This window comes from Pelobates fuscus, chromosome 11, assembly GCF_036172605.1.
Source record: "Pelobates fuscus isolate aPelFus1 chromosome 11, aPelFus1.pri, whole genome shotgun sequence".
In the NCBI taxonomy this organism is placed as follows: domain Eukaryota; kingdom Metazoa; phylum Chordata; class Amphibia; order Anura; family Pelobatidae; genus Pelobates; species Pelobates fuscus.
In genome coordinates, this window is record NC_086327.1 from 122,500,329 (window position 1) to 122,522,581 (window position 22,253).

At 39.1% G+C, this 22,253-nt stretch overlaps 1 protein-coding gene across 1 annotated transcript in view; it reads left to right on the forward strand.

Moving 5' to 3' along the window:
* The window catches only part of DSCAML1 (DS cell adhesion molecule like 1), a 195,380-nt gene extending 175,165 nt beyond the window's left edge, over positions 1-20,215 (forward strand). The window contains exons 16-33 of the mRNA XM_063436831.1: positions 186-256; positions 7,110-7,350; positions 8,315-8,461; positions 8,578-8,733; positions 9,626-9,765; positions 10,609-10,762; positions 11,025-11,142; positions 12,012-12,175; positions 12,314-12,412; positions 12,511-12,699; positions 13,344-13,631; positions 14,415-14,570; positions 14,770-14,800; positions 16,447-16,565; positions 17,379-17,531; positions 18,193-18,387; positions 18,981-19,289; positions 19,562-20,215. Of these exons, the coding sequence (XP_063292901.1) occupies positions 186-256; positions 7,110-7,350; positions 8,315-8,461; positions 8,578-8,733; positions 9,626-9,765; positions 10,609-10,762; positions 11,025-11,142; positions 12,012-12,175; positions 12,314-12,412; positions 12,511-12,699; positions 13,344-13,631; positions 14,415-14,570; positions 14,770-14,800; positions 16,447-16,565; positions 17,379-17,531; positions 18,193-18,387; positions 18,981-19,289; positions 19,562-20,010 (3,179 nt within the window). The 3' untranslated portion in view covers positions 20,011-20,215. The remainder of the gene's footprint in view (positions 1-185; positions 257-7,109; positions 7,351-8,314; positions 8,462-8,577; positions 8,734-9,625; positions 9,766-10,608; positions 10,763-11,024; positions 11,143-12,011; positions 12,176-12,313; positions 12,413-12,510; positions 12,700-13,343; positions 13,632-14,414; positions 14,571-14,769; positions 14,801-16,446; positions 16,566-17,378; positions 17,532-18,192; positions 18,388-18,980; positions 19,290-19,561) is intronic.
* The last annotated feature ends 2,038 nt before the right edge of the window (positions 20,216-22,253 follow it).

Here is a 22,253-nt window from a genome sequence, read left to right on the forward strand (position 1 = left end):
CACCCATCGTAGAGCAACTGCATCTCTCCCCCCAAAAATGGCTACGTTTTTTAAATGTGATATGCAGTGTTTTTGATATTACCAAGGTAAACCTTGCTTAGTATACAGTTTGTGGGTATCATAATTAGAATCTGGAACGTGTTTATAGGAAATGGCAATCAATGATCTCTTATTTTGTCGTGCAGCTCCTGATGGGCCTCCTATGGATGTCACCTTGCAGCCACTTACTTCACAAAGTATTCAAGTAACGTGGAAGGTAAGGAGCAGGTGCAAATAGAAGGTTAAAAATCCAGGCTATCCAGTCTGTAAATGCAGATCAATGATGTAGCAGAGCTCCATCTTTGATTAAAAGTTAATCATCCCTTCTAATCCAATTCTAAAAAATTAGGGCAGACATGTTTTGCACCCAATTGCACTCTGTCATAGGCTCATTCTGTTTGTTGTTTTGCGTGCATCACTACGTCCTAAAACAGCAGGTTTGCGGGAGAGTGATTCAGGTAGGCATTAGTGGCTAGTCCACGGTGCCGAGGTGATATATGGTCAGACTCCTTTTGAGTTTTTGGCTTGGAGAATCTGTGTGTGGTTTTGGGGTTAGGCTCCTTCACTTTTACCCCAGTAGCTTCCACCTCAGTATATACCTGACCTCTGTATACTTGCTGGTAGATACTTGCTGGTACATACTTGAGTTTAGGTTAATACCTACTTAGTAGCTCTGTTTATCTTGGCTAACCTAGCAGTATCTCTCTCTCTCTCTCTCTCTCTCTCTCTCTCTCTATATATATATATATATATATATATATATATATACGTGTGTGTGTATACATATAATGTATATACTTCTCTGTCCCCCCTCTCCTTCCATTTACAATTCCCTTTTTTCTTAGGAAATTCATTTTTCTTCATTCATTTTTTGCCACTCTCCTTATTTGGACTCTTTAGTCCTCTCCAGTCTGTTTTAATTTGCAGATAGCTTGTTGTTCAGCGACAGCAATAGATATGAACATCAAATACTTGTGTGGAATTCTTTACATCTATTTTGCATTTTATTGTTATTATACAACATGTCTTATGACTCCCATTCTGCTGGCATGGAGTCTAAGTGTGGCTGTAGTGTTACATACAGTATATAGTGACGGGAAAAAAAGTATTTGATCCCCTTTTGATTTTGAACATTTGTCCACTGACAAAGAAATGATCAGTCTATCATTCTAAAGGTGTATTTTAACAGTGAGAGACAGAATAACAAAAAAAATCCAGAAAAACACATGTCAAACACATGTCAAAAAAGTTATGCATTGATTTGCATGTCAACGAGTGAAACAAGTATTTGATCCCCTATCAATCAGCAAGATTTCTGGCTCCCAGGTGTCTTTTATACAGGTAACGAACTGCGATTAGGAGTACTCTATTAAAGGGAGTGCTCGTTATCTCAGCTCGTTACCTGTATAAAAGACACTTGTCCACAGAAGCAATCAATCAGATTCCAAAATCTCCACCATGGCCAAGACCAAAGAGCTGTCCAAGGATGTCAGAGACAAGAGTGTAGACCTACACAAGGCTGGAATGAGCTACAAGACCATCACCAAGCAGCTTTGTCAGAGGGTGACAACAGTTGGTGCGATTATACGCAAATGGAAGAAACACAAAATAACTATCATTCTCCCTCGGTCTGGTGCTCCATGCGAGATTTAATCTCGTGGAGTTTCAATGATCAACAGTGAGGAATCATCCCAGAACTACACGGGAGGATCTTATTAATGTTGGACCATAGTCACCAAGAAATCAATTGGTGTGAAATCCTGCAGCACCTGCAAGGTCCACCTGCTCAAGAAAGCACATGTACAGGCCCATCTAAAGTTTGCCAAAGTATATCTCAATGATTCAGAGGAGAACTGGGTAAAAGTGTTGTGGTCAGATGAGACAAAAATCAAGCTCTTTGACCTCAACTCAACTCGCCATGTTTGGAGGAGGAGGAATGCTGCCTATGACCCCAAGAACATCATCCCCACCGTCAAACATGGAGGTGGAAACATTATGTTTTGGGGGTGTTTTTCTGCTAAGGGGACAGGAAAACTGCACCTCATCAAAGGGACAATGGACGGGGCCCATGTACCATCAAATCTTTGGTGAGAACCTCCTTCCCTCAGCCAGGGCATTGAAAATGGTTTGTGGATGGGTATTCCAGCATGACAATGACCCAAAACACACAGCCAAGGCAACAAAGGAGTGGCTCAAAAAGAAGCACATTAAGGTGCTGGAGTGGCCTAGTCTCCAGACCTTAATCCCATAGAAAATCTGTGGGGGGGGCTGAAGGTTCGAGTTGCCAAACAGCCTCGAAACCTTAATGACTTGGAGAAGATCAGTAAAGAGTAGTGGGACAAAATCCCTCCTGAGATGTGTGCAAACCTGGAGGCCAACTACAAGAAACGTCTGACCTCTGTGATTGCCAACAAGGGTTTTTGCCACCAAGTACTAAGTCATGAAGGAGTCAAATACTTATTTCACTCATTGACATGCAAATTAATGTATAACTTTTTTGACGTGCGTTTTTCTGGATTTTTTTTTTTTTGGTTATTCTGTCTCTCACTGTTAAAATACACCTACCATTAAAATTATAAACTTATCATTTCTTTGTCAGTGGGCAAACTTTCAAAATCAGCACGGGATCAAATACTTTCCCCCCCTCACTGTATACTGCTTCCTGTGTAAAGCCAGGTACCGGTATATCAAACTGAACACTGGTTTGCATTGCTTTTTATTATGAGACATTCCCCGATTCCCTGATACGAACTCTGAGTCTGCTGTGTTACTAAGCATCAGGCAGAGAGAGGCTGTTATCAACACTGCAGATTCATTTGGCTATAGAAGGAGGAGCTTTGCCTAATATGATTTTGATTTCATCGTGAGGCTTAAACCAATCCATTGTAGGGGGGGGCTTTGTAGGGAATAAATCCCATGTCTGATTTTATTTTTCTCTAGGATAGTAAGCCTTGTATAATGAGTGACTCTGTAGCGCAATCAATCCCTCATTCTTTTCGATAAACGCATGCACTTTTCTTCATTTTTCTCCTCTGTGGGGTGTTTGCCAAGCTGCTGTACACTCTAGCGAAATTTTGATAGTCTACGTCTTCTAATTTTCCTATAACAGAATCAGTTGTGTATATTTTATTTTATTTTTAGATTTTTTTAAAACCTGGATAAAATCTGGCTTTAATTGTTGTATGCTGCTATTTCGAACAAAAATCATCTGTATCTCAGTCTTAGCAAATTAATTCTTTCTAATTATAAATAGCAGTTTCTATTTCATTTTATGGGTTTTAAGATAGTCTGTCTTAGTTATAGAGTTAATTGGCTTTGTCTGTAGGTTCTTGCTTTTTAAAATAACAGTCATCCCTGGAATTGAGTTATAATTTTTGCATATTCTGATTTAACTGTGGCTTATGTACTTCCTGCAAGATTTGCCTGTATTCAAATTTATTCAGATCTTACAGGATTTAGTGTTATCCATGTTCAGAACTGCCCTGATGAAATCTACCCCTATTCACATTTACCTGCAGTAGTAAACCTACCTGCAATCAGGTGTACCTGCGTCAGACCTATTCATACCTACCTGCAATCAGGTGTACCTGCATCAGACCTATTCATACCTACCTAAATTCAGGTTTATCGGCATCAGACATATTCATACCTACCTGAAATCAGGTGTACCTGCATCAGACCTATTCATACCTACCTGCAATCAGGTGTACCTGCATCAGACCTGTTCAAACTTACCCGCACTCAGTTCTAACTTCATTCCACTGTACGCATATTATACCCATTCGGACCTACACACATTCCATCAAACACATTCAACATTAGTTTAACCTGCTTCAAGCCTTTCAGAACATCCTGCAATTAGATCTACACACATCAGACTTTTCCAGACCTACCTGCATTCAATTCTCATCGTACTCAGACCCACCTGCATTCAGACCTACCCACGTTCAGTTTTACCCAGGTTCAGACTTAACTGCTTTTAGATTTACCTGTATTTTACTCTTGCTTGTTAACTATCTTGTACAGTTTACCGAGCATTACAAGTTCAAGTTAGAAGTGCAACCCATATTGAAAAGACTCATTGTCGAAAACATTTAAAAAATGTATGTGATGTAGCATCAGCCCGGTGTCATGCCCTGCATCTGTATAAGCCTTACCCTAAGCCAGACCTTATCCCTAATTCCCCTTCATTCTTCACGTAGTGATTGGTAAATCCAGGCAAAGTCATGGTTCCTGGACTCCTATCTGACCCCTGGATCCTAGGCCGCTGCCTAAGTTCGCCTTATGGTCAATGCTTACCTTCCTAATCATATAACCTTGCTGTATATATAAACGTAAGCAAATATGATGGATGTCCTTCCAAATTGTCACCGGAGCAGCATCCTATCGAGTATAGGAAGCAAGATCTCCACAAATAGGGAGAAACAACACAATGGCTTTGTAAAACACTGCAACATGATTTAACTCAAGATTGTGTCGTCGGCGTAATCAGCAAGCTTTTGTAGTCAACATTTTGCTGGTTATAATTTTTCCTGCGAGATTATAAACAGGCAATATCTTGTACTATCTTGTAACATGTGAAATTGAAAATCTGTTCCTTGCAAACAGAGAATTCGAGTTATTATGAAGCACCAAATCTGGCAAAGTAGATTGTCCACTTGGTCGGTCACTTGTCCCAATCTATTTCTCTGATTTCTGCCAGTATCTGATGTTTTGTAGAGCTCATCAGCTTGTCATATTGATATATAAAAAGCCATCACTGTCATTGCTCCTTTCTGTAAGATGCCTGTAGCACTATAACATAAACTGCAATCAATATTATCACTCTTATTTAAATTGATTTACAATATTCTCTTTAAGTAATTTCTGTGTGCGATCACCCTATCCCTGACCTCAGTAAAATCTGCTATCTCGTGATGGTCCGATATAGAATACTAGTGACACCTAGTGGACAGTTTGAGGATTGTCCTATTTTGGACAGGTTGGGTGGTGCTAAGTTACAATGTTTTTTTTTTTTTGGAGGGGGGAGGAAATTTATCAGATAACATAACAAATATTAAAGATGTGTTCTTTATCCACGATAAATACATAGATTTAAATCTAACTACTATGATATATTTATATTCAATATAAAACTATAACTAACATAGGCTGACTATCAAAAATATGTTTCTTTCTTCTTAATTTTGGCTGCCAAGTCAATGAAATAAAGTAGCCAACACTCGATTTGCCCATCCTATTACCAGCACTAAATATGACAGTTCAGAATATCCTCACTAATCCAGATTAACCAATCATGTGCACCCACAGCAGCCACAAATCCTTTAGCTTCCTTATATTGTTTTGCCTGACACCCCATATATGAAAGGGACACTCAGAACCCTAAAGCATTTGAGCTTCCTTCTTTTACGTGTGAATAGTGAATAGTTCTTTTAAAAAAAAAAATAAGTGCAGATTCCCCCCAAAATTTGCACATTTATAAATGAAATGTGTTACATCTCCCTGGCTGTCAATCACACAATCGGTCCTGTTACCTGCCTTGCAAAGACTTCTCATTGAGCTGCATTGGGAAGTCTGTGATTGGACAGCCACAGAAAGTCTGGGCGGGGTCAGGAAAGGAGGGCTTACAAAGATTTCCGAGACGTGCAGTTTTAGCAAGCTGTTCTTAGATATGAAAATTCATGTTTTCATTGGTGGTATATCTCATAAACGGTGTCCTTTTTAATGTGTCTCTGAGATGCATTGGTAGTTATACAGATAGCAATTCAGTCACTGTCATCCAGGGGCTGTGCAGCTGTTGGAACTAGACCTTTATTGGTTATAACAGGACTGTTCATGAATCTATTTTCCCAGCATAACAAATGTTCAACTTATTATTATTACAATTATTTACATTTATTATATTATATATATGTATTATTATAATTATGTATTATTACATTATTAATAGTTTTCTCTATTTGTGTTGACATTTGGTCCATGTTGAATATTTGCCAATAGTTTCTTAAGGACAGGACTCTTATTGGATTTATAGTGTGTGTCCCCTGCCTTCTCTGAGCCATTATTTGTGGACAATGTGACAAGCAGGTCAGGTACCTTGAACCCTAAAATTGGTCTGGTGACAGATGTCCTTATTGGCTACTTATGGTGACCTAGTCACCTTCGAGGACACCTGAGAGTTCTATTGGAATGATGAAGGATTCCACTAAGCCATCACAAACAAACCCACTTGACTTTTTTTAGATTGGGCAATCAAAAATTAAATGTGATTAACTAGCATTCACTTATTTTGTCCCCCAATGAAATAAAACATGTAAGCAGAGTTGTATTCAGTTCTTTCTTTAAAGAAAAAAAATAAACAACAAGGATAAGGGAAAAAAAACAAAGTTCAGTCCAGTTCAGTAAATCTACAAAGAACATTACGAATCTACAAAACTAGCGAGCAAACAATGTGAAGGAGTGCTGTACCTCGCACGAATGTAAAGGATGTCAATCATGTTCCAGATAAATGGTTATTACAGAAGGTGCAAATTAGATTTGACAGGTAGAAATCTGAAACTTTATCAAACTGGAAAACGTACAGTTGTTAAGTTCTTAAGCTGTTCAAGTAGCTTTTATGGTTTTAGAATACAATTTGATCTTTTACCTCCATATACCTATAATCGGACTAGAAAGTGAATATTAATATTGCTACAGAGATAATATTCATTTAATTACTAATGAAATAATTGAGTCCACAAATGTTAACATTTGGGCCATATCCACCAGTTATTAAATGATTGACTCTGCTCATCGCATCCCTTACCAGAAATATCATGGGCTTAGTAGGCATCATGTACCATGGTATGGGGATGATACATCACACATCATTAGGGTCTTATAGTATTTTCACCATTCTCTTCAGTATTTTTCAGGCCACAAAGTTGACCCATCAAGATAGATATTTATTTTTCACAAAACCTGGTAATCAAAGCACAGTTTTTCCATCCTTCTATCTAGAATGAAAGAATAACAATTTGTCTCAATGTGTATAATGTGTATTATCTACAAGTATAGCATCCTACCCACAGGCCCCTCGAAAGGAGCTACAGAATGGGGTGATCCGTGGATACCAGATTGGATACCGTGAAAATGGGCCAGGCAGTAATGGTCAATATAGTATTGTAGAGATGAAAGCTACAGGAGATGGTGAGGTGTACACCTTGGACAACATGAAGAAATTTGCCCAGTATGGAGTGGTGGTACAGGCGTTCAATCGAGCAGGAACCGGACCATCTTCTACGGAGATCAATGCCACAACGCTGGAGGACGGTAAGTGTGTGCATGCAAAATAATGTAGCTATGTCCTCATTAGTATATGTGTATATAGCAAGGCCATAAACTAACACACCGAGCATAATGTACCAGAAGTGGAATTTATGACTTTGCGATTTGTGCAGTATCTGGAAAGCAATCACATTCAAGCCTACAATTAATATTATTTGGCAGTTGCCATTTGACCACTTTTTTTCGTTTGCTTCAATACATGCCAACCAGCAGTCACAGTGGGTTGCTGCTAGCGTGGCTTTTTCAAGTTGCGTTCTTGTGGCTCTAAACTCTAGTTCATGGCCTTTAGAAAGAAACGTTAAAGCATACATAGCTCATTTATTGTAGTGAACCAGAAGTAACTGTGAGTTTGGTGTAAGTGTGGCTTGTGTTTTTGCATTATGGACTTGGTAGTGCTAGTAAATATTCCAGGTGCGGAATTCCAGTTTGCCACCATTAGGCTTGAATATCAAGTATATTGACAAAGCAGCAAGCTTATTAATGTAAATACCCTGCAGTTGTTTAATTCCAAACAGTTGAGCAGTACTATGCTAATTCACAAACACTCCGCAGTAGCTAATCGCGCATGTCCACAGCCTTGGATTGGGTTCTTTCTCATAAAGGGGAGGTAGGTACTTAAATGACATGAGTATACTGTACAAATCTTTTGTACGGACAAAAGAGGAACTAAATATTCTTCCTCTGCCATCTGGGAAAAAAAGGCAGTCTTATAGGAACTTGCTCCACTTACAAGCATGCACAGCGGGCCTCCTTGCACCATAAGCCATACTACGATGCTTGGAGTGCTTACTGTATCTCTGTGTACATCAAGTAAATCTCTATTAGTACACCTTCTATCTCAATCCCTTACAGCACTCATGATATTTTGTATGTGCCCCTACTTCAAGTTTCAATGAATGTCACTTCTATTTTTTTTTTTCGCTGCACACTGTTTATTTTTATTTTCTAGTGCCGAGTCAGCCTCCTGAAAACATAAGAGCTCTCTCCATCACTTCTGACGTGGCCGTCATCTCTTGGTCAGAGCCTTCTCGGAGTTCCCTTAACGGCGTCCTGAAGGGCTACCGTGTCATCTACTGGTCACTCTATCCCGATGGAGGTTGGTGCCGTGATGGGCAGGGTTTATTTGCTAATGTTATGTCTAATTCTTATGTCAACCCGTGTCCATGCTTACTTTGATTTATGTTTCCATTCTCTCTATTCAACCACTTAAAGAGTGGGGAGAAATGCAGAATATTACAACACCGCGGGAACGCGTGGAACTGAAGTCTCTTGAAAAATTCACCAATTACAGTGTGCAGGTCCTGGCCTACACCCAGGCAGGAGACGGCGTACGAAGCAGTGTGCTGTATCTACAGACCAAGGAGGACAGTGAGTGAATTATCTAGTGCCTGTAGAGTCTCTTTGTAATATCTTTCACTCGTTTAATGTGTTAACACGTTTCCTGCACAAATGTACCGTACGCTTTATGACAATAAAAGTCCGCGGGAATAGACTGAATGGTAAATGCACACAAAACAATTGCTTTATTCATTAAATTGTTATGTCCCTGTTATGGGAATCCTCTGTCACCATGGCAACTTCATGAATTAGCGCTTTGTGACCTTGGCAAATTAATGTTTAGATATTGGCTCTAAAGCAAAGTATTCACACTCTCTGTTTTGTCTCTGTTCATATGCACCTTACGTTGTTATTGTATCCATATTAATGTGCAGAAAGCAACCAAGAACAAAAACGTGCTATCCTGTAACTTTTCTTTTTCCTTTTATGAAATCAGACTGGGCTTTACAAAACGTATTTTAACTGCACAGCTAATTAGATTCCTCTGGCTTTCTGTCCAGGGTTAACCACTAAAATGTGAACTGTAAGGAATTTACTTTGAAATCACTTTGAATTCATGAAACTTCATACTTTGGTGAATAACTCTGCTTGTGTCGGCTCTGTCTGGTATATCTTCATTAGAAAGAGAGAGAATGTGTGTGTGCATATAACCATGTAATGTAACAATATCTCTGGGTTTAAACTGAAGTTCCTTTCTGCCCACCTACCTTAACTTTTCAGGATTAGCAGCCTCGTTTTATTCTGTGATACAAAATAAATTGTTCCGCATATACTGAAGGCCAGATAATATACAAAAAGTGAAAAGATGAACATGACTCGGGCTATTTGTCCTCAGTATAGCACGAACCACTTACTCTTTTACAAAGGTAAAACCTCTACTTTTTTTTTTTTTTTTACTTTTTTTTTTTTTTTTTTTACCTAGTTCCGGGTCCACCTGCTGGGATTAAAGCTGTACCATCCTCGTCTAGTAGTGTGGTGGTATCATGGTTGCCTCCTACCAAGCCCAATGGAATAATTCGGAAATACACCATCTTCTGCTCCAGTCCTGGGTCTGGACAGCCTGTAAGTATTGTGGATGGGATGAGAGACGGGGGCAGAGTTATGTGATAAGTGGGAAGGTTAGAATGAGAGAACATGATTTTCCGTGGCAAGCACCTGCTCGTAATTCCTCACGTCTTCTCTTTGTGTGAGTGATCGTAAATACATCCATTGCATCTCCTGCACTGCTCTCTTGTGGATGTTTTCTACGTATCTCTGTCTTATTTTTTTGACAATCATTTTTTTTTCTAGCATCTTCTCCTTCATTCTCCAATCCTTATACTTATACCATCTTGGCCACTTTACTGACAGCCATTTTCTTCATCCATAGCTTTCCATCCTCTGCCCCTGTAATTTTTGTCTCGTTATTTTTGAGATTTTTTTACCATACTTTTCTCTGACCCTGTATGCCGTGAAACTGCATACGTTAATGGATGTTCCTCATCGTCTCACCTTTTCTTTTTTCTTCCCACATGCTCACAATATCTACTCCCTGTCTTACTCTTCCTTTACAAATGTACTTATCTCTCTCAGATTACTTCTTCTTCCCCTGGGGAATGATTTCCCCTCCCAATAGGAACCTTTGAAGATTCTATGTTCTTTTGAAGTTTTTTTTCCCTTGGTCTCTAGATAGGGAAGGGTGATGCTGCTGGCTGCTGTGCAACAGCTAATTAGAGTTAATTAAGCATAAACTACTTATATTCTCCTGTCGTTATGATGAATAGATATAGAAAATATGAAGAACAACATTAAAATGTCTCTTTTCTCTTCTTTTTCTGCCATGTCCCCATCTCATCCCATCTCTCTTCATTTTCCCTTTCTCTCCCATTCCCGTTTCTTTTTTGGTTTGTTCACCCACTCACTCAGGCTCCTAGTGAGTATGAGACCAGCCCTGAGTTTCTGCACTATCGTATCATGCACCTCCTGCGAGGACAGCAGTATATGTTATGGGTGGCTGCAGTCACGTCCGCTGGACGCGGGAATGTAAGCGAAAAGGTGATGATTGAGCCAGCTGGAAAAGGTATGACATATTGGAGTTTTTTTTTTAACAAATTCATTCATTGCACTTTGAATTACCTAATAAATAAACATAGAGTGGATTTTAAAAAAAAAAGTAGGCATAGCTGTGGCCCCCCATTTTTCCTTCCAAGACTGGTCTAATATTGGTTAATGGTTAAGGTTTTAAAATCCCCCCTTTTCTTTCTCTGTTCTACTTAGATACCCATCCCTAGGCAATATGACTGAATACCATTTTCTGAATGCTATTTTTGTTTAACCCTCAGCTCCTGCCAAGATCATTTCATTTGGGGGGACCGTAAGCACCCCATGGATGAAGGATGTCCGTTTGCCCTGCAGTTCGGTGGGTGAGCCAGCTCCAGCCATTAAATGGACCAAAGACAGGTATGTTTTATCCTATGACAATCTTATTCTCTATACAGTCAGAACACAGATAGTTATCTCACTTATACCCAAGGTAGATAATAGAGTACAGTGCACGGCCTTCAATGTTCATATAGTTTGATGATACATTGTTACTACTGGACAGCATTCACATAGGGAATATCACGCAAAAGCACAAGTCTATCGTACAAAGCTTGAATTTTAAATCCAGGATACTGTTAGCGTTGTGCCAGTCTAAGCCGCAATGTCATTACTAAAAGCTATTCATTAATTAGGCAATAGTCAGTAAACATTCTATTTTGAATGATGGCCAATCGTAGGTCTGCAGAGGTAGTATTTTAGCCTCTGCTCTCCTAATGATCCCTCCTCAGAATGTTTGGAGATTGCCCTGCTGTTTGAAGAAAAGGTTGGGAATGAGCATTGGGGATCATTGATCATCTAAATTAGTTTTTGATATGTTTTACAGACTGCAATTTGTAATGTTCGAGCTTACTTCACTATGGTCTGTCAAATCGCCTAGTAAGATTGAGTATGGAATAGAATGTTGCCAATAGACTATTACTACGCCATAGATTAAAGGAAGTTAAGAATGTTGAGATTGTGCAGTGAACAAGAAGAAAGATAGCTGAAACTTGGGAGAGTCAAAAGCTTACTAATATACATAGATGGCACCTTTCAACAGAAAACCAAAACTGTATCTTACTCGAAAGACTCTCCAGGCAGAATATCAGAATTTCATTCATGGCTATAGACATGAGATATTCTTTTAACTATTAGTATATATATATTGTCTGCTGAATTTACGTGCAATTTTATGTTGTGTTGACCTCCTGGGTTAACAATAGTATTTTTTCCCCGTTAAACTCCAGTGAGGACTCTGCTATTCCATTAGCTCTAGATGGACACCGTCTCATTCATTCCAATGGCACTCTCACCCTGCGCTCAGTCAAGGCTGAAGACTCTGGCTACTACACCTGCACAGCGACAAACACCTGGGGTTTCGACACAATCATTGTAAACCTGTTGGTTCAAGGTAAGAAGTATGGCTGTGAAACGCAGCCGCAGGAGATAGGAGTCTAAATGAGGGAAATTAAATATCATATAGTGTCATGTATTGTATGGGTGGCTGAGTTGTGATAGCACAGATCAGATTTTTTTTTCCCTTTTACAGTTCCTCCTGATCAGCCTCGACTCACTGTGTCAAAAACCTCAGCTTCTTCCATTACACTTGCCTGGATTCCCGGAGACAACGGGGGCAGCTCCATCCGAGGTACTTTTTTGTTTCTATTACTTCTCTACTACCTACCACTTACAGCATCTGTAATTTTTCTTTATCTCATCCTAATGAATTAAATTTGTTCTTTGCAGGTTTTGTCCTCCAGTACTCCGTAGATAACAGTGAGGAATGGCGAGATGTATTTATAAGCTCTTCTGAGAGGTCCTTTAGACTAGAGAATTTACGTTGTGGTACTTGGTACAAAGTTAAGCTGGCCGCTAAGAACAGTGTTGGAGCAGGAAGAATCAGTGAGATTATCGAAGCCAAGACTCATGGAAGAGGTACCATTAGTGAACCCAACTCAGTCATCCTTTTAGCTCACCTACTCCAAGTCATAGACTAAGCCTTGCATTCCTTTCTTCATCGTAACTCACCTGCCTCAAATAGTGACTTAAACTATTTAACCACTGGGTACAAATTCTTCTTATACTTCATCAAAGTAACACGTCACAAATGATTTGCTTGGCCAGTCATAAATACAACTCCTATTAAAAAATCTGTGGTATAAGAAGTTTAAAGAAATAATTGTATCCCATTAAAAGGATATGGGTACACACATATACATGTTACCGTTTTAAACATAATTACACATCTCATGTTGCATTATTAAGAAGTCATTGAGATTATCAGAGTTCATTTCGCCATCTGCAGTCCCAAAGTACAACACACACTTCAAGGTACTACTTTAAACTACATTGAATTTTACTATTCTCATATTAGTTTAGGATAATTCAGGAAAAACTTGTGCCACGTAAAACCCTGTTTTTACACTGTTTCACCCATCTTTGTTAACCAGTGACTAGTAACCACTTTCCTTGCAATGCTATGATCACTGATTATGTTGCTTCTTGCTCATCTATATCTTAGTAATTTGCTGGCAGTTGTTTCGTTCCTGAGAACTTGTGATGTCTCCTCACCCCCACAGAGCCATCCTTTAACAAGGATCAGCATCTATTCACCCACGTCAACTCCACACATGCCCGTCTCAACCTACATGGCTGGAATAGTGGTGGGTGTCCAATCACCTCAGTCATTCTAGAGTACCGGCCGCAGAACAGCTGGGCTTGGCAGAGCCTCCGTGCCAACGTGACAAGCGATGTCTTCCTGACAGAGCTACGGGAGGCCACCTGGTATGAACTGAAGATGAGGGCTTGTAACAGCGCTGGATGTGGAAATGAGACGTCGCAGTTTGCTACATTGGACTACGATGGGAGTAAGGACTGCACTCATACTGTGAACTTTACCATTTAGGCTGCACATTTTTATACCATATTCTATTAGCAATGACCTCTCAGTGATCCAAACCAATATCCACTCCCACCATCTAGGGAATAATCTGAGTACAATTTATTTAAAGTAGGAACACTTACTCACATCCAATATGCCATCGAATCTAATGCACATTCCAATTTTGAAACCTGAAAGGCAAAAAATACCTTTGCTGGAGACAGAAATGTGCATTTGTACAAGAAGATACTACTATACAACATATAGGATGATAAGCGAGGACCGCCATCTGACCGGTGGTGAAAATCACATTCGCATTGCGACAAAGATGCTAGTTACAGCCTTACTGTACACAGAAACTCTGTTGCAGCGATGTGAATGTGAATTTTGGGGACTTTATTTTGCCAATAAAGGTGCGCATAAGATTTATGTAAATACAGTAATTAAACAAAGTTTACATTTACTGGGTGTGCTTTTGTTCAACACCATCTGTAGAACCAAAATAAAAACCCTACAAAATTGCTTCAGAAGGTTAATATAATCAATAAATATATAATAAATTGACCAGCTGTTTATGCTAATAAAAGCCGGCATTCTGTCTGTCTGTCTGTCTGTCTATGTATCTAGCACACACGAATATATTTAACAAGGCAGAATTTTTACTGTATGTATAAAATAAACGTGTCGTGTTGGAATTGCTTATTTCATAGTTCTGTGGGTTTTTGATTCTCATATGTTGAACTCTCCTCTATAATTCTCTTCTCAATAGGTACGATCCCTCCCATTAAGTCTGCGCAGGGTGAAGGAGATGATGTAAAAAAGCTTTTTTCCATTGCCTGCCCAGTGATTTTGGCCACGTTGGGGGTCGCCTTGTTATTTATTATTCGGAAGAAGAGGAAAGAGAAAAGATTGAAGAGGCTTCGAGGTGAGGGGGCTCCTATGTATTTTGCAGGGATATATAATGATAACGTTTTAATAACCGATAAAGTGGTGTTTGACAAAAGCTTTGGTTTTATAAAAATCTGCATTTTAGGTATATTATTATTTATATAGCGCCATCTGATTCTGTAGCGCTGTATATAAACCCTAGTTATATTAACAACCACTGTTTCTCTATTTTGCAGATGCTAAAAGTTTGGCAGAGATGCTGATCAGGTGAGTCCAACAGGATATAATGATTGTTCTTTGGCCATGCTGTTTTTACGTACTGGATCAGTACTGGGTAAACCATGATATATGGGGCTCTGCTAGAGATGATCATCTGTTTTTCTTTGTAATATCAGCTTAGTTCTATGTATATAGTGTCAGTATGTGTCGCTTTGCTTCATACCATAGCAGTGATAAAATGTTCTGTACACATTAATCTTCTGATTTCTACGTGACAATAGTATTTTTATGGAGAGACATTGGGGGTACTTTTCTACATAGCTTAAAGTAAGGCCCTCAACTTCCCTGATATCCTGAGAAATTAACCTGCCACATGTCAAAGCTAACAGCACATGCTGGCGGTGACGATGACGTATATGTCTACCTTCATAGATCCTTGAAAAATAAATTACCAACTAATTAGAAGTTCGAGTTATTATTTAAAGAATGAAAAGAACGTCATTTTATGTGTCTCTGGGTCTAGGACATGCATGGCTTTTTCAAATAAATGTTGTTATATATTTTGTTGGTTTATGGTAAGATTCTAATCTTCCAGCAGGTTTTTCTGGCAAATGGGAATACACCCTTGTCCACAAGAATACAAGCTAACACACAATTTATCCTTCACTGTATGTACCTCACGCTTGTGTATGGTAAAAGGCAAGACTTTAGATAAGAAAGGGAAACAGGTGGAGGAACCCGTAGTGATATTATGTAGCAGGAATTATTCATAGTGGGTGTTTAAAAGGGAAAGCTGTACAGCTGCATCAATGCGAACTGCATCGGTTTCTTATAGTAGCATTCTTAATGTGATATTCTAGAATCATCCCGTTAAGGTTCTACTTAACATGTTGTGTGCATGATGCGTGGTGTTACTCAGATCACTTAATATCATGTTAAAAGAATAGACCGGCCCAAGGGACATATCCCCCAACATCTGCGTCTCATGAAGTTGGGCACTGGTGGGGGTGGTAAAAAAGGACGAGCCATTGACGTGAATTGCGTTACTGGCAACACCGAAGAATTGGCAGTTCAGCGTAGTATGAAAGCATGCCAAGCTGCATGTCAATCAAGCAGACCTGCCCATCAAAGGAAGACAATGAAGACCAAGATTAAAGTCTGTAATTAATGTCTTGGGAAAATACTTGGTTGCGCTAGACTAATGAAGTGGATCCTATCCTTTTTTATTTTTTTTTAGAGTAGCAAAATATATCCATGACATTAGCTTGGGTACCTGTACTTCATTTGTAAAATTAGCACCGTGACTCATTAGTTAACTGCAACATAAGACGTACTAACATGGTCTCCATCGCACCGATGAAGTAATTGCGGATACAATAAACATTTAACGTGAACCCCTTGTTTGGAAGTGATCAAACGATGAGTCAGTATTAAGCACTTAAATAGCAAGGGGGGGCCAGGTTTTGGGTCCTAAACCAGGGATTAAGAACCCCAGGTATAGATTGCACATTACTTGAAATACATCGATTTCATGTTATCCTATTTCTTTATTTAAATGGATTTTGAAATTGCCACTATGATATTGCAAAACAGTAAAGAATTTCAACATGGGTACATTGACAGCTGCTTTCATTCCCCTTTTCGCTTTGCACCATTTCATTATTTAACTCTCTTGCTTTCTGTCTATGTTTCAGTAAAAATAACCGCAGTTTTGACACTCCGGTGAAGGGGCCACCTGCCGGTCCCAGGTTACACATCGATATTCCCCGTGTTCAGCTTCTAATTGAGGACAAAGAGGGAGTGAAACAATTAGGTAAGGAATATATACCTCCTCCCAAAAAACAATTCTCCTCGAATAACGGATGAAATATATTCTATCTGACCTGTATAATAGCCAAGAAGTAAACACAATTAATAAATAGATTTATATGGAAGTTGTTTCATAAATTCAGGAAGTATTACTTTACTGAGAGGGTAGTGGATGCATGGAATAGCCTTCCAGCTGAAGTGGTAGAGGTTAACACAGTAAAGGAGTTTAAGCATGAGTGGGATAGGCATAAGGCTATCCTAACTATAAGATAAGGCCAGGGACTGATGAAAGTATTTAGAAAACTGGGGAGACTAGATGGGCCGAATGGTTCTTATCTGCCGTCACATTCTATGTTTCTATGTTTCTATGTTCCATCATGTAAGCAACTGCATCATACAGACCTTATATTTAATTTTATGTTTTTAGTTATGACGTGGAACGATTTTGAGATGTTTATTCATTTTATCGAATCAATCCTTCAATTTAAAAACTGCTTAGCAAGGAAATTGCTCTGATTATTATTTATTTATAAAGACAGTCTTTTTGGCAGTATTGTGGTGGGTGATAGAAACATACGAGTTCAGTGAATGTAAAATCATTTTTACACAGTAACTTGTAACATGAATTTCTAATTCAGGGAAGGAAAATGCCACAAGCTTTTTAAAAAAAAATATTAACATGCTCAATCTTCTAGTGAATGCCTAAATAATAATAAGAATTAAAAACATATCATAGCCTGTCTTACATATGAACAACTTGAGTTAGTTTGAGAAGTTACCACTTGGGTTCACATAGAAATTTGTTTGTGTTCTGCAGGTGATGATAAAGCCACGTTGCCTGTAACAGATGCTGAGTTCAGCCAAACTGTGAACCCTCAAAGTTTCTGCACTGGGGTATCCCTACATCACCCTGCCCTGATCCAGAACACGGGGCCCCTCATCGATATGTCGGATATTCGACCAGGAACCAGTATGTGAAATTCCAATCAGAGGGCCTGTGTGTGAGATTGCATATATTGTATTGCACAGTGGATGGCATTATATGATTCATTAAACATTTTATTGTATAGTATTAATGCGAGCCGTTAATTTCCTGGAAAGCAGCTGTCATTAACAGCCAATCAGGCCCTCTCCTGAAACTGATTATCCGGGAGAGGAGTTAAGGAGACAGAAACTGGTTTAATTATCTCTCTTCAGCTCCTCTCCTGACATATCAATAAAGGGAGAGAAGGGAAAGCTAAAGGTGTCGAACCTGTGATGTCCATTGCAAAATATTGGTCAAACCGGTGACATTATCCTGCTGGCATGTTAAGATTTTTGTAATGAATATGTCATCAAATGTTTGACATTTTGCATCATGGAGTAATATGTTAAGTTTGAGATTGAATTCATAGAATTAATGGAAAGATTGGGGCACAGTACCCCCATTCTGAATTGGTTTACAGTTTTTTCTTGAGTTCTGTATTACATGATTCTCTTTGCTCTGATATTCTGTCTCCCATCTTGCAGTTTCATTCTTTATAGGTTTAATGTCACTCTCTCCAGAAGCAATGAATGTCCTAGATATTTCTCTCTCTGCGTTGCTTTCATGCTCTATTTGTAATGTAGTTCATACATTCCCTCTCTTCTAGATCCCGTCTCTCGAAAAAGTGTGAAGTCAGCTCATAGCACCAGGAACAGATACTCGAGTCAGTGGACACTCACAAAATGCCAGAGCTCCACTCCTGCTCGGACTCTGACCTCCGACTGGAGAACAGTGGGGTCACAACATGGTATCACTGTAACAGAGAGCGACAGCTACAGTGCTAGTCTCTCTCAGGATACAGGTAGGTACAAACGCACCTTAGGGGCTTTTTAGCACTCTGCCAACCTCTGTAAACCTATACTGTATATATAGCATAGTTATAGTACGGAATAGGTTACCTGTCTGTCCTCATGTCCTCATTGTTTGTTATGTACAAATAGTTAGCATTCAGACACAAAATTGAATTCAGTTTTTCAAGTACCAGTTTTGGAAAAGGAATTAGGGCTGTAAGGTTTTAAGAGAGGGATGAAGGAACGTAGGACCTCCAATCCTCACAGCTACTTCAAACTGATCAGGGATCTTCCTCCTCTTCACCCCCATCTCCCCCCCAAAAAATACAAACCTAGAAAGAAAGAAAAGAAAGGTCGAAAAACCGATGGCACCTTAAGAAAAAAAAACAGCAGAACACTTGTAGGGAGGTAATTGTCAACTAGCACAATAACATAGAACACATAGAATGTCATTTATAACCCTGGTCGGGGGGAGGGGGTTGTTTTGTCATTTATACATTGTTGTTTGTGCATGTGTGCTCCAAACTGTACAGTGTATCTATATACACACAGATTACTTCTACCTGTTATGTAGAGAAAATATCTCCAACTTTGTATCCTACAGATAAAGGCCGGAACAGCATGGTATCAACGGAGAGCGCATCGTCCACCTACGAAGAGCTAGCCCGGGCTTACGAACATGCCAAGCTGGAAGAGCAGTTGCAACACGCCAAGTTTGAAATTACCGAGTGTTTTATATCAGACAGTTCATCAGATCAGATGACAACAGGAACCAATGAAAATGGAGATAGCATGACCTCCATGAGCACGCCGTCTGAGCCGGGCATCTGCCGCTTCACCGCTTCCCCACCTAAACCACAGGACAGTGATCCAACCAAAAATGTGGCTGTGCCCATCCCCCATCGAGCTAAGAGTAAGTTCTGTCTACATATATATCCAGTTACACAAATCACACTGTATTCCTTGTGCGTTATATGTGTTCATGCTTTTTGTATCACTCTGTACATATCTATATGTTTACATATTTTATGACTTTGTTGGCTTGACATTTATGACTTTTTAGTTCGCACTGGGCTTTCTGAGAAAATTGAATATGTTGGTATATATGTTAAGTAATTATATATAATGTTTTTTTAATGATAATTATTAGCATTCCATAATATTTTCTTTCTAATTTCAATGCAGGCGAATATTGCAATTTACCACTCTACATGAAGTCAGACCCCCACTTTCGTAAACCGGACCCCCATGACTCATGTCCTGTGGTGCCGCCTCGTGAAGCATCCATGCGCAACCTGACTCGGAGTTACCACTCCCGCCACCTAACTCTAGAGCCGGGAGCCAAGCCTCCACCTGGCCTCTCACACCCGACTCCTTCTGGTGTGAGCTTACCTCAGCGGACTCTTATCATGGCTGGAGCATCAGCCTCTGCCCCTTCAGCTCCAGCAGCCACTGCACCATCTGCCCCTGCTGACCCCACTGCCTCTGCTGGACCCGTTGAAAACCGCTTGCCTACCCAGCACAGCAAGATGGGGGGATCCCGGGACTCTCTGCTGGAAATGAGCAGCTCTGGAGCTGCTCGAGCACAGAAACAGGGAGCTGGAGCCTACTCCAAATCTTACACATTGGTCTGACGCCCACCCCCTTAAAACACTTCCCTCTAAAGACCCTCACAGACTGCAAAGACCCTTCTCCCTCCGCAGTGTCTTGGCTGTATTTCTATATTTTGAAAAACAATATAAAAGGAAAAAAAAAACACAATGGACGAATGGAGAATTTAAACAAAAACTTGGTGATAAAAGACGCATTTTTGTATGAAAAAAAAATAGCTATTTTCAACTTCGAGATAAAAAAAAAAAATAATAATAAAAATAAGAGAAATTGTTTTTATCTATGGATCTTTAAACAGCAACCTGCACGTTGCTTGGATGTGTGAATGGTGAGCTGTGAGAATGGGTGCTAGAGGACATGACAGGAGATGATACAAATTAAAGAGACACTATAGTCACCAATACAACTTTAACTTAATGAAGCGGTTTTGGTGTATAGATCATGTCCTTGCAGTCTCACTGCTCAATTATCTGCCAGTTAGGAGTTAAATCACTTTGTTTATGCAGCCCTAGTCACACCTCCTTGCATGTGACTTGCACAGTCTTCCAAAATACTTCCTGTAAAGAGAGATCTAATGTTTAAACTTCCTTTATTGCACAGTCTATTTAATCTAGAATTTATCTCCTGCTCTGTTAATAGCTTGCTTGCCCTTGCAGGAGCCTCAAGTATGTAATTAAAGTTCAATCTACAGAGCACAAGTTAAAAACTTATAAAAATAAAAAATATATATTTTTCCACCATTAAGGCTGTGGGAGTCACAGCCTGTGTAGGTGTGGCTAGGGCTGCATAAACATAAACAAATGTAATTTAAATAAACTGCAGAGAATTGAACAGAGATGCTTCAGAGGCATGATATATATATATATATATATATATATATACACACAAAAACTGCTTTATTAAGCTAAAGATGTTTTGGAGACTATAGTGTCCCTTTAATAAATAGAACCGTAGAGGTGATCGTTTGGGGATATGCAAGTTTTGACATACATTGAATTGTCTCTGGAGTGTTCAACTGGATGCAATAGAAGTGTTTTAATAATGTGGTAAAAATAGCTGCTTTCAAAAACTCAGCTAGAGTCGCAGTTTGACTATTTCAGCCTAAATGCTGCAATTTGGTTTTCAAAACATTGAAACTTTTTTGTCTAGTGAACGTTCTCTATGTGGTAATAAAAATTAAAGGTGAATTTAAAATGAAAGGTCGATCTAAAAATAAAACTTAGCTGACTTCGAGAATGTTTCCAATTTGGCTATTTTTGGCCTTAAATTTTAAATTCACTTTGCATTCCAGACAATTCCCACTTCGATGATTAACCTTGACAGTAGTTAGTGTGGAAATGGATTGTGGGTGTTTAGGAATTCCATATTTGTATGACATTCAGAGAGTGTGAAGCTGAAAAGATGGCCAAGGAGTCTGTAGCTACAGATATAGGAATGATACCTAGAGTGTCGTGAGCGTGGAGCAAGGTGTGCAAACGAATGGGAAAATCTAAATATAAACAGGTTTGTTACAAATAGGTTTGTAGAACAGGGATCTAAGACTCTGCGCCCCCCAGGTGTTGATGGACTACAACTCTCAGAATTATTTCATTTACAGATGACCAGACAATCGTGGAAGTTGTAGATCCACAACATCTGGTTTACAGTGTTTTAAATGCCTGTTTTAGAACCTTCTTGGTAAAGTAACTGTATAAGTTTTAATAGTTTATTTTGAATTATTTTGTATTTTACCATGAAGAATACACTTATATTATTTTATATTTATTTTAGAACAGAACACTTTGTTTAATCTCCCCCAAATGTTCTTTTATGTCCTTAGGTTACTAGTACAATGTTCTAGTGTGTACAGCCAGACTACGTATCTAAATGCAAGTAAGTATACTAGCCCCAGTTAGAATTGGTCTAAAGTACGTCATAAATGGTACTCGGTAATGTAATCATTTAGGGTAAAAATGAAAACGTTCAGTGGAAAACTGAAACATTAAATTTCCTGTTACAAACAGTTCTATTAAATAATCAGAGCCAATTTGAAAGAGAGATGAGATAAGCAAGAACATAATTCATATGAGAGGTTCTGTGAGGTCTGGCTTTATATACAGTGAATTGTACCGTCATTAAGGTTTACATATAAATCAAGCACAAATGCACATGTACGGCAAACCATGTCACTACCTCCGTATAATACAAGTGACTCACCTGGTAAGTATTCCACTGCTTGCAAAAAAAAAATGTTTAAATTCTGGATTAGTTGAAATTAATTCTGATA